The sequence below is a fragment of the Leopardus geoffroyi genome, chromosome D3 (assembly GCF_018350155.1).
Source record: "Leopardus geoffroyi isolate Oge1 chromosome D3, O.geoffroyi_Oge1_pat1.0, whole genome shotgun sequence".
Taxonomy (NCBI): domain Eukaryota; kingdom Metazoa; phylum Chordata; class Mammalia; order Carnivora; family Felidae; genus Leopardus; species Leopardus geoffroyi.
In genome coordinates, this window is record NC_059339.1 from 1,825,284 (window position 1) to 1,837,720 (window position 12,437).

Here is a 12,437-nt window from a genome sequence, read left to right on the forward strand (position 1 = left end):
ATTTTTTTTTTTTTTTTTTTTTACCGTTTATTTATTTAGAGAGTCAGAGAGCATGTCTGAGTGGGGTAGGGGCAGAGAGAGAGAGAGAGAGAGAGAGAGAGAGAGTCAGAGAATCCAATCAGGCTCCAAACTGTCAGCACAGAGCCTGATGCAGGGCTCAGTCTCAGGGACCCTGAGATCACGACCTGAGCCGAAATTAGGTCGGACGCTTAACCGACTGAGCCACCCAGGTGCCCCCATAGTGTATATTCTTGATTTAAGATCTAATGTAAATCTGTACTTTTGTTTCTTCCGGTAACACATGGGCCTTAGGAAACTTTAACCCCATCTTTCCTTAGATGCACATATTGACGTGTGTATATAATAGATACAAGTAACATAACTATTTGTATCTTACCTTGTTTTGTACAACTAACCTACGGTTTGGGTTTTGGATCCACCCACACCGCTGCTCCTTCTTTATCCCTGGGCCTCACACCTTCCATCTGAGACTGTTTCTTTCTAACAAACGCTGTTGGGGTGCCTGGGTGGCTCAGTGTGTTTACGCGTCTGACTTTTGATTTTGGCTCAGGTCGTGATCCCAGGGTTTTGGGACCGAGTCCTGCTTCGGGCTCTGCACTGACTGTGGAGCCTGCTTGAGACTCCCGCTCCCCTCTCCCCACTCCCACCCACCCCCGCTCCTCTTCCCTGCTTGTGCACTCCCTCTCTCCCTCTCTCCCTCTCTCCTTCTCTCTCTCTCTCAAATTAAAAAAAAAAAAAAATCAAAACACTATCACTGCTTTTAGTCGGGAATATGCATTTGTCTGAAATTTTCCGTCTGTAATCTTGTTCTTGGAGGATGTTTTCACTGAGTGTAGGAGTCTGTTGGGAAGTAATTTTCTCTGACCATCTTGAAGATCTTGAAGTTATCTTTGCAGTGCCGTTTTGTTTGTTTTTTGTTTTTGTGTTTTTTAAAGTCACCTGTCGAATTGTAGCTTTTAAGATACTTCGGTTTTGGTCTTTGCTTTAGCAATTTTGTGCTGACGTTTCTGGATGTGGTTTTCTTTCTGTTTGCCTGCTTTTCCCAAGGCCTCTTGGATCTTTCAGCCCACGCCTCTGGCCACTTCAGCCACTTTTCTCTCCGCGAACCGTCTCTGCCCGATTTCCTGTCCTCTCTCTTTGGGAGACTTGAAGTCTGTGTAGTTAAACCTTTTCACTGTACTCGCGGCGTCTCCTGCCCTCCACTCTCTATTTCCCAGAGACACCGTCTCCTCGTTTTACTTGGAAGTTGTGTTTCTGAGTCATCTGCGGACCTCTCTTTGCCCGTTGAGTTATTTCTGGGCGAGAGAGAAGTTTTGGTCCCACAACGTCACCTGGTTCCTTTGTGCACCGTCCGGTTTTCTGACAAAGTTCTTAATTTTGTGTTTTACCCCTTCGAGGATAACGATGTCAAAAGTCTGTGTCTGATGATCCACTAACAGGCGCCCTGTGGGTCTGTGCACCTCATCTGCTGTTCTTTGTTCGCCTGGTTATTTTTGGTGGAGTCCTGGGCTTTGTACGTAAAAGCTAGTAGAAGTAATTCCAATCGTAGGACAGTATTTTCTTCTTATTTTTTAAAGTTCATTTACTGGGGCACCTGGGTGGCTCAGTCAGTTAGATGTCTGACTTGGGCTCGGGTCATGATCTCGTGGTTCATCGGTTCGAATCCCGCGTTGGGCTCTGTGCTGACAGCTCGGAGCCTGGAGACTGCTTTGGATTCTGTGTCTCCTTCTCTCTCTTCCCCTCCCCTGCTGGTGCTCTGTCTCTGTCTCTCTCTGTCTCTCTGTCTCTCTCTCTCTTTCAAAAATAAACATTAAAAAAATTACCACCCTTCATCTTTAAAAACAAAACAAAAACAAGTCTATTTACTTATCGCGAGAGAGACAGGGACAAAGCAAGTGGGGGAGGGGCAAAGAGAGAGGGAGAGACAGAATCCCAGGCAGGCTCCATGCTGTCAGCACAGAGCCCAAGGCGGGGCTCGAACCCACGAGGAAGCCGTGAGATCATGACCTGAGCTGAAACCAAGATCGGACACTCAACCGACTGAGCCACCCAGGCGCCTCAGTATTTTCTTTTTTAAAAGATGATTTGTAAACGTTGCTGACAGATGGCAGGGGTTGGGGGAGCAGCTGCGGTCCTGGATCTGGTCTGCGAGGGCCCCTCTTCCACGGCCACCAGCTCCGGCAGCTGGCTCCCTCCCTGGGTGTCCTTCTCCTGGGTCTTCTTCCCTGCCCGTGTAGCTTTATGGTGTCTTTAAGCAGATTAAACGCACGTTTCATCCAGCTTTCTGGACAGTTCCCAGTAGGAGTGTTGAGAGCACCACGTCATTTCTCAGTGGTTTGAAATGGCACCTTTGCCAAGGACAGCCTCGCGGCCCACTGCTGTGGCTGGCAGTGCCCCTTTCTCGTCTTTCACTTATGCCTGGGCCCCCGCCTGCCTGTGTGAGCAGGGAGCCGGGGGTCTCCCCCTCCTGGAACAGCCCAGGGGCTTTCTTACCCAGCGAGGGGAGTGCTTCCGGGGAGTGCCAGCGGGGCTCTGCCTGCACTGATCCACCGCAGCTCCGTCCTCCCCCCGCCCCCCCCCCTCCAGCTCATAGCTGTGCCCCGTCCCCAGCGGGGCCACACCCCTGCATACATCCTGCCCCGTGTGCGTTTGCCTGTAGACTTGGGCCCTTGCTCTGCCAGCCCGGACACAGTGTGGCCACCAGCACTCCCCTGAGGGGCTCGCCTTGCTTGGGTAGAGGAGAGCACAAGAGAAATCGGACGCACGGGAGGATTTTTTTTTCTGGGATTTGGTTAATTTCTGCTTTTCTTTCTTAGGTCTAGGTGTCAGCGACGGATCCAGTGACGTATTCCACCAAATTAATGGCTGCAAACCAGCCAAGTATAGGTGCACATGACAGTCACCTGGGGCTTGTCAGGTCCCATTGCTGGTGGCAGAATGGCACCCAGAGGTGTGGGGCGGGGCCCAGGAATGTGCATTTCTACCCAGCTCCCCCTGCCACTGAGGTCCCTTGGTCTTGGTGAAGCACTGGCAAGATCAATACTTTTTCTTAAGAAATAAAAACACTTGAGTATTTGCCAAGGATGTTGTTCCATTTGTAAGTTTATTGGGCATTATTGCTGTTGGATATTATAGCTCAGATAACTTTTTTTTTTTTTTTTTTTTTTTTTTTTTTTTTTTTAAGAAACAAAGGAAGACCTTGAGGATCTGAACAAAGAAATCAAGAAAACTGCGAGTAAAATCCGAGCCAAGTTGAAGTGTGAGTTTAAGGCTTTGGCTGCGTTTGATCCTTCATGGCAGCACGTGGCTCGTCTTTATTTCCTTTATCACTTTCTGTTCTTCCACATTTCTAAACGTCCACACGATGGGCACTTTAAATTATTTGTGTGTATTTGGAACAGCAAGTCTGTAAATTATTCATGAGTCGAGAATTCTTTAACTGCCGGCTGGGAGGACCGAGGACCAGGGGCTAAAGCTAATGGTTGTTAATTGGCATATTGAGGACAGAAGCACGAACATTCAACAAGGTCAAGCATTTGCTGATAAAGGGTTGACCTCTTACAGAGGCGTGTCTGTAGGACGCCTGTGGCCAAATTGCAGATACATGAGAAGGCGAACAGTCGAACAGTCCTCACGGTTCTTCTTCAATCCTTTACGTTTAGGTTCTGTTGAACGCTAAGTGCTCGGGGTTAAGCCTCTGTGGAGCTGGAGGTTCAGCTCTAACAGGTGGTTTTTGGGAGGGGCCTGCTGGAAAGACACATTGTATTTAATTGTTACAAAAGAGCGTTCACATCCAGGAAATCTCTGCGGATGGGAAAGAACTGTTTTGGGGACATTTCAGACAGGTGGGAGCTGGGGGGGGGGGTGACCGCCAGCTGCCACCGTTCACACCCTTCATCGGTGCGCCATGCAGGGGCTCAGAGGCTCCCACCTGCCAGGTGGCTCAAAGCCCGTCCAGACGGTGGTTTCATCAGTGTGGATTCCAGGGTACTCGAAAACAGAAGGATTTTGGCCCAAAAGTACAACCACAGTGACGTGATTATATCCAGGTCAGATCATTGTGGTTATTGGTCACGAAATACCCCATGGGAATGCACGCGTCCCCAGTGATCTTTGAATTTCTTTTCACAGTGTGTTTGAATTGGGTTCCCAATAAGGACCCTACCCTGTGATTGGTGACGTGTCACTTCAAGTTTTTAAATTTTTTTTTTTTTTACATTTATTCATTTTTGAGAGACAGAGAGAGAGACAGAGACAAGCAAGGGAGGGACAGAGAGAGAGGGAGACACAGAATCCGAAGCAGGCTCCAGGCTCTGAGCTGTCAGCACACAGCCCGACACGGGACCCAAACCCACGAGCCACGAGATCATGACCTGAGCTGAAGTCGGACGCTCAACCGACTGAGCCACCCAGGCGCCCCAAGTTTTTAAAACTCAGATTCTCTTTGCATCTTCCCCTGGAAGTTTTCTTTTGGTTGGAGAAACCAGGGCATTCGTGCATCAGAATTTGCTACGCTTCAGGGTTTTAAAGCCGATGTCACCTAGGTTCCTCTCTCTTTCCTGTCGGTTGATAGTTGACTTCTCCAAACCCAGCGAGAGTCGGGCGTTTTGTTTTGTCTTTTGTTTTTCTTTGAAATGTTAAGATATAACACCTGGTTTTGTTTTGTGAGATTATCAACAATGGATGATTGTTGCCAAGATGCATACATTTATGAGGAATCGAAAAGATAAGAAAGAAAAGTAGTTTGAGGTTTGGCTTGAGAAACATCCATTGTTTAGTTTAAAAGGTGACTCTTTTCCTGTTCATTTCCAGCTATCGAGCAGAGTTTTGATCAGGATGAGAGTGGGGACCGCACCTCAGTGGATCTCCGGATACGACGAACTCAGGTTTGGTCGTCGGCCTAGTGAGCACAGGCCTCTTGTCTCCCTTTCAGATTCAGAATAGTTTGTCTTTACGTCACATGAATCCGTACAGCATCTCTGTGTAAAAGGTCGTGGTATCTTTGGGTGACCTCCTTATTACGAAGAAAAGATGCCACGCTGCGGGCCCGCGTTGTCCGAATTTCCCGAACCCTGCGGGCTTGGGGGGCGAGGGGCCTGTGGTGCCCACACCGGGGTCCAGGCTGCTCGCTTCTGCCTGACTGCGTGGGTGCCAGGCCACGTCCGCTCAGCGGGAGGTGTCCCATCTGTGAACCGGGGGCTGTTGTGAGAGTCAAGCTGGGTGATGCGCGTGACGTCCCGGGATGGACTCCGTCTAGAGCTGGCTGCCACCCGTTCGGGTCCAGTTGAAGGGCAGGTGTGACCGTTGTGGTTTCTGTGCCTCACTTGCTACAGAAGAAGTGAACGTTGTGTATTAATTTCGTGTTTCCGTGTTAATAGCATTCAGTACTGTCTCGGAAATTTGTGGAGGTCATGACGGAGTACAACGAGGCCCAGACTCTGTTTCGGGAGCGGAGCAAAGGACGCATACAGCGCCAGCTGGAGATCAGTGAGTGAACGACAATGCTGTTTTCATACAAAAGGTCCTTTTCTTAAGGTCTGATGTGAAAGTTCTGTGGCTTCGAAACAGTAGTTCATCTCTGTTTTTGCCAATATTGCAAAGCCTAAAGCTTTTCCAGAGCTTCCTGTTCATTGAGTCACCGAAACGTTTTCTTTACGTCCCTCAGAAAATCCTTGGTGAGGGGCGCCTGGGTGGCTCAGTCGGTTTAGGGGCCGACTTCGGCTCAGGTCATGATCTCGCGGTCTGTGGGTTCGAGCCCCGCGTCGGGCTCTGTGCTGACAGCTCAGAGCCTGGAGCCTGTTTCAGGTTCTGTGTCTTCTCTTCCTCTGACCCTCCCCTGTTCATGCTGTCTCTCTCTCTGTCTCAAAAATAAATAAATGTTAAAAAAAAAAAAATTAAAAAAAAAAAAGAAAAAAGAAAATCCTTGGTGAGTGGACTTTAAATTACTTTCTGGTTTTAAAAATGTTTATTTATTTTATTTTTGAGAGAGAGCGTGCGTGCACATGCGAGCAAGGGAGAGGGAGGGGCCGGAGAGGGAGGGAGAGGATCCCAAGCAGACTCCGCGCTGTGAGCACAGAGCCCGACGCGGGGCTCGAACTCACGAACCGTGAGATCATGACTCGAGCCGAAATCGAGAGTCGGACGCTTAAAAACGGAGCCCCCCGGGCGGCCTTGCACTGCGTTCTAACTGGCATTGCTCCTAGGGTATTAATCAGATTTGGAAAACGTCCAGCCATCAGTTGCTCAGGTGTCTCTCCATTGCCCCCAGCCGCCCTGCCCCACCTTGGGAGACGGTTCTCTGTGGGCCTCACGCTGACTGCCCTTTGCTCCAGACGGTCTTTCAAGGACGTCTGTGCAGCCGTCCCCCTTGGACGATGGAGCTTGGCTGTCGCCGGGCAGAAGGCAGTTTGCTGACCGCAGGAAGGTCAGTCCGGTGTGCTCGCTGTCCGCTCCCTGTTGGAGAAGACCGGGGCTCCTCGGCCGCGACACGGCCTCACGACGGGTGCAGTGTCCCCCGGGGTCGGGGAGCCCAGAACAGCTGTGAACGTGAACCTCATTAAATGGCATCTCCACAGCCTTCTTGGGATCCACTTAACGTGCCACACGAGCGATTTCCAGAGTGGGCAGGTCCGTGGTTGTCACGTCCACACAGTCCAGTTTGGAACATCTTCGTTCCCTGGAAGGAACTGCCCCTGTCATCAGTCCTCCCCGTGCCTCTTCCCCGGAGCCCTCGAGCGCCACCAGCCTCCACAAATCTGCCCATTCCGTACGCTTCGTGTAAACGGAATCATACAATATACGGGCTTTTGGGACTGGCCTCCACCTAACGTAGATTTTTCAGGGTTCGGCCATACTGACGCGGCTGGCATGTCCCCTCTTTCCCGGATGACTTGTGTTGTGCTGTGTGCGTGGACCCCGTGTGTCTGTGGCTCAGGCGGTGGCCGTGTGAATAATGCTGCCGTGAACACTGTAATCGTGACGTTTCTGCATTTAACTTTTTTTATGTGTGACACAAATTGTAAAACGTAACGATTGTCAACTGAGTTTTTCCAAAAACCTGTGACTGTATTTCATAGAGAATACGAATACGTTCAACTCAAGGAAACATACACAACAACCAAAACATAGCAACTATTAAAGCGTCTGATTCTAATGTTCAGTCTTTATTTACGATCTTCTAATAAATGCTGATAACATGCGTTGGTATTCTCTTTCCAGAAGCCAGAATTAGACTTTTACGAAAGCCAGCGTGCCAAAAAATTACGTGTCAACGCCCTTTTTAGAGTTCTCATTCCTACTAAAATGAGATTTTTGTATTCATTCCAATTATAAGGTTTTTTATGAGAGTTTTCCAGTTTTTCCTGCTTGTTAGTCTTATGTTAATTTCTCTCATCATTAACACTCACCCAAGAAAGCATATTTGAAAGGTTAGAACAATGTTGCTTGAAAATGTTAACTGGGGCACTTGGGTGGCTCAGTCGGTTAAGCGTCCCCACTCTTAATTTTGGCTCAGGTCATGATCTCACAGTTTGTGGGATCAAGCCCCGCGTCCAACTCTATGCTAGCAGCTTGGAGCCTGCTTAGGATTTTCTCTCTCTGTCTCTCTCTCTCTCTGTCTCTGTCCCTTCCCCCTCAAATAAATAAACTTAAAAAAAGGTTAACTCAGGTTTAGTTGCTAACTTCTGGTTGAAAAAGTCATTTTGAATTTTTTTTTAATGTTTACCTTTGAGAGAGAGAGACAGAGCATGAGCAGGGGGTGGGCAGAGAGAGAGGGAGACACAGAATCGGAAGCAGGCTCCAGGCTCCCAGCTGTCAGCACAGAGCCCGACGCGGGGCTCGGACTCACCAGCCGTGAGATCATGACCTGAGCCGAAGTCGAGTGCCTAACCGACTGAGCCACCCGGGCGCCCCCGAACGGTCACTGTAAGTGTCGGCTCGTTCTGAGCGGGGCCTGTGTTCATCTCACAGCTGGAAGAACCACGACCGACGAGGAGCTGGAGGAAATGCTGGAAAGCGGGAGCCCTTCGGTCTTCACCGCAGACGTGAGTGCCTGGGGGGCTGCGGCCGCATCCCCGCGCCTGTGCTTCTCTTCCGAGCCGCCCTGAGTTCATCGCTATTTCTCTCTTGCCTTTGTTTCCCCAAGATTATATCAGATTCACAGATCACTAGACAAGCTCTCAATGAAATTGAGTCTCGTCACAAAGACATCATGAAGCTGGAGACCAGCATCCGGGAGCTACACGAGATGTTCACGGACATGGCCATGTTCGTTGAGACCCAGGTAACGCACACGTCTTCCCTTGTCTGGGACGGACATCTGGTGTTGGTGAAGTGTCGGGTCCGGGTACCCGAGAAGGCCATCGTTCCGGATCCGCTCTCCACATCTGGAAACTGAGTGCAGTATTCTCGTGAGACAGATGCTGGAAACAGCTCAAACTTTCGACGGGGAGGCCGTGGCTCACTCGCTCGCATTATGTGTGTCCACGCGACAGGCTACCTGCCAGGTGGCCACGGGCGGCAGACTTTCGTCAGGGAGATTTTTAGTGAGACGTGCGGGTATCGTGCTGGAGTTTTGAGTGAAGAGGGAGCTATACAATCTTACGTGTGTTTATACACATCTGTATAGATACGGTCGTGCGTAACACACGCACGCAGGTGTACGTGCATGAACTCGGCTCCGTAGGACAGTGTGCACAGAAGGAAAGAGATGTACCAACTCGGACAATAACAGTGCACCTGTGGGGATTTTAGGTTTCTTCTCTAAAACACGTGTACTTTCACGTTTTTACAAGGAACGTGTATTAGAACAACAATTGGGAGAGAGGTTTTAGAAGTCTTTAGAGGAGTGGGCCCCGAGGGGCCTAGTCCCTGCCACAGATAGAAGCCTGCGCTCTCTGCGTGGTGTTCTTTGTCCCGTGCGCAGGCCGGGAGGGCGGGCCACCCCGGGGCTATGAAGGTTCCCCCGAGAGACAATGGAAGCAGTGTAGGCAGTTCTTAACAAACCTGAAATCTGGTGTAAACCACGAGCCGACGTGTTCCCGTTAGGTGTGTGGATACGTTTGTTCTGGCTCCCGTGAGTCTCCATCAGGCCTTCCGTGGCAGTCGCAGTAGCGAGTGAGGCCTGCACGCGGCCGCTTGCGGATTCAGGGGTCAGGTTCAGCTGACGCCTGTGCCCTGGGAGCGTCCACGTCGGACCTCTTAGCTAGATCTGTCCTCACTCGCTGGCAGGCTGGTTTCGGGTGCGCTCTGGCAGGAGCGGCCCGGGAGAAGCTTAAGCCCTGGCCGGCTTGTTTTCTGGGTTGTACGAGGACAACAGGAAACCCATCCGTGTGCGGGACTCAGTCTCCACGTGGGTCACCGACCTTTCGAAGAACACTGTTTTGGAAGACGTTTATCATCAAGTACGTGAAAACCTCAGATACCGTGCGATTGCTGGGGGAAACGAGCAACCACGGGCAGGCCCCCCCTTTCTGGTCGGGGGGGAGCCCTCGCCGAGGCCACACAAGCAGTGTGTCGTTTCTGCCAGCTGCTTCTCCGGAAGTGTTCCGAAGGGAGCGGCTAGGCCGTAAGGGCACCGCGTTGCTTTTGTAATCGTGGTAGATTTTAGCGTGCTTCAGGCGTTAATTATTATGGCTCCACACCAACTATGTCGCGTGAAGCTCCAGTAGAAAAATGGCCATATTCTCAGCTCTGTTTCGTTGTTTGCTTTTAGAAGTCGGTTAGGGATGCGTTATATTGAGTCGCCTAATTCAAACTCTGTGTATAGTCAAAACCGCTAGTAAGCTTGAGCTGGTGAGCACGTGACTTAATTATGCGTCGTTCTCCTAACGCTGCGCCGTCACTGCTGCAGATTGTGTCTGCTGTGGACAGAGAGCCAGGTACGGTCGCCCCTCCCCGCCACCTCCCTGCGCCCGCCTCGCGCCACGGTTCCCTTCACTTGGCGAACCTAGTGTCAAACAGACCGATGTTTTAAAGAAACCACCACAAGTTCCTATGCACTAGAAAGGACGTCATTGTCCCTTGTGTGTGTGTGGTGACAGTAAGAGATGGGTCTCGCCTCGAGTTAGCTGCCTCTCCTTGGCTGCGCCCGCCGTCACAAGGAGCGCACGTGGAAAAGCATGTCTCAGAATGTGCTCCGTTGTGGCCCATCCCTCTCATCCCTGTTCACGCTTTTTAGAGTGTAAGTTACATTTTGATCGTCACGTCGGCACATTTGTAATGTTCTCATATTCTCGTAAACGTGAAAAACATTCGGCGTCCCATCATGTGCACGTTGCGTTCACGTGAAGATGTCGTTGGTGCTGTGGCGGCCTTGGGGGTACGCGCTCAAGTCGTGGGAGAATATCCTCTAAGCTTGAAACTTTTTGTTTCTAGGGCGAAATGATCAACAACATAGAAAAAAACGTTATGAACGCCACAGACTATGTAGAACACGCTAAAGAAGAAACGAAAAAGGCGATTAAATATCACAGCAAAGCTAGAAGGGTGAGTTTGGCTTTTAAGACTTAAAGCGCATTTTTCTCTTCATTTCTCTTTATTGACGTAGCCCGACTTAATAGCTATTCCAAGAAATAAATGCTTGCTTAAATTCTTATTTCATTTTACAACTGAGGTGCTTCTTTTGCTAAGAGGTTTTAGAGTTTGTTTTGGTGAACGTGCCGTGACTGTGTTCTGAGCAACGAAACCCACAGCCCGGCCGCCTCCCATTCTCGAGTCCTCTGTGTCGTGGGCCATCAGCTGGCGGGTAACGCAGAGCTAACGGGACTGGAGGTTCTCAAAGCCGTCGGGTGTGCATTTTGTGCAGCGAACACTCGATTCTTTCCTTGGGTTGCTGGCTACGCGTCTGGTCCGGAGGCAGAGAGTTCCCGACACCGGGCCTAAGGCACCTGTAGCGGCCCCGCTCGGCTCTGGGAGTCGGAGTGTGTGAATCCTGAGTGTGCTGTGCGTGGGCAGAGCTCTTGTGAGGACACAACAGAGAGACGAAGTTAAGTCCTGACTCCAGGACAAGACAACTCTCCCCGCAGTTCCGGGGTTTCCTCCACCCCCCACCCCCCCAAGTGCAGAAGGTGGACACAAAGCCCCCCGCCGTGCTGCCCCATCCTGCGGGCCGGCCGTGCGGGCTCACCTGCCTTCCTGGGAGCCTGCTTGCCCGCTGCCCGTCGCCCACAAAGGCCCTACCAAGAGGCGGTTCCGGGGTGCCGGGGAGAGAGGAAGGGCGACAGTTTGTGCGAGGAGTCAGCGTGCAGGCTGAACGCGGACGCGGGACGGGAGGCACGTGTGGGCTCGGCTCAGCCGGCCAAGCCCGGGCCCTGCTTCTCCTGGGGCACCTCTGCACGTGGTCATTCTCTCTGAGACGGGAGGCAGGGCTGCCGATGTCACCGCGTTCCCGCTTTTCCAAACGCTCCCAGAGGACGTGAGGTGATGAGGCGCACGCGGCAAGTTCTCAGCCTCCTTCCGGGCGCGGGGGACTCGGTGACAGAGTCGTTGGCAGAGGGCGGTTCTCTTCGCTTCTCCGTGACCCAACCAGCGGGCCGGCCAGCGAGAACTTGAGTGAAGAGATGACCGCTGTGAACAGACGGTGCCGTGACCCGTCTCCACCCTGACTGCTGGCGAGGCCTCACCGTCCTTGGCGAGTGTCAGCCGCTCAGAAACGAACTTGCCCCCACTGTCCGTGAACACCTGACCTGTGAACCCACACTGCTTGTTTGAACTTGTCACCCTGCTCTCAGACGCCCCGCGGCCGCGGCCGCTCACACGGTGACCGCCCCCTTCCCTGGGCGGGCGATCGATCTTCTGGGGTCTGGCGGGAGCCGTGGAGGAGTCCACCGCCACCTCGAGTAAACGGGACCAAGGAGGGCGGGGGCTGATCACGTGGGCCGCTGCCTTCTTAGCTTCCTTCCTGAGCTGGGCCCGTGGCTGTGCGTGTGGGAGGTGAGAACAGCACGCGTGCGTCTCAGCCCCTCGGAACTTACCCGCACGCCATGACCCTGCGGCTCGCTCACTGCTGGTCCTAAGGCTTCTAGAACCGTCTCCAGACAGTCTGACCTTATTCAAGGAAAAACCACCCTTTTTAAGAACTAAAAGCTGCTGAAGAATTGATTAGCTGTCCTGTAACTTGCATGTTAAGAGATTCCCGTGGACCGTTTTATTTTCACTGAATGAGGTCTTCTAACGTGGCGATATGAAATTACCATGATGTAACCAGCCTGCTTTTCTTTGACAGAAAAAGTGGATAATTGTGGCTGTGTCAGTGGCTGTGGTTGCCGTAATTGCTCTAATTATTGGCTTATCGGTTGGCAAATGATGGTGTGGACAACGTCAGTGTGCGTGCCCCCCTGCCAGCGAGGCAGTAAGTAACTAATCAACTAATGTGCTTATTAACTTTGCCAATTAGCTGACAGTGATGCTTGCCCAGT

General features: G+C 51.5%; 1 protein-coding gene across 6 annotated transcripts in view; it reads left to right on the forward strand.

Annotated features, from left to right (window-relative positions):
- Positions 1-12,437, forward strand: part of STX2 (syntaxin 2) — a 36,483-nt gene that overhangs the window by 18,962 nt on the left and 5,084 nt on the right. For 3 of the 6 annotated variants that reach the window (XM_045459712.1, XM_045459711.1, XM_045459715.1), the window contains exons 4-10: positions 3,206-3,280; positions 4,834-4,907; positions 5,400-5,508; positions 7,990-8,063; positions 8,165-8,302; positions 10,396-10,506; positions 12,245-12,370. In XM_045459712.1, the coding sequence (XP_045315668.1) occupies positions 3,206-3,280; positions 4,834-4,907; positions 5,400-5,508; positions 7,990-8,063; positions 8,165-8,302; positions 10,396-10,506; positions 12,245-12,325 (662 nt within the window). In that variant the 3' untranslated portion in view covers positions 12,326-12,370. Of the gene's footprint in view, positions 1-3,205; positions 3,281-4,833; positions 4,908-5,399; positions 5,509-7,989; positions 8,064-8,164; positions 8,303-9,871; positions 10,507-12,244; positions 12,371-12,437 lie in introns of those variants that run through there. The other 3 variants (XM_045459716.1, XM_045459714.1, XM_045459713.1) reach the window with 3 other exon arrangements.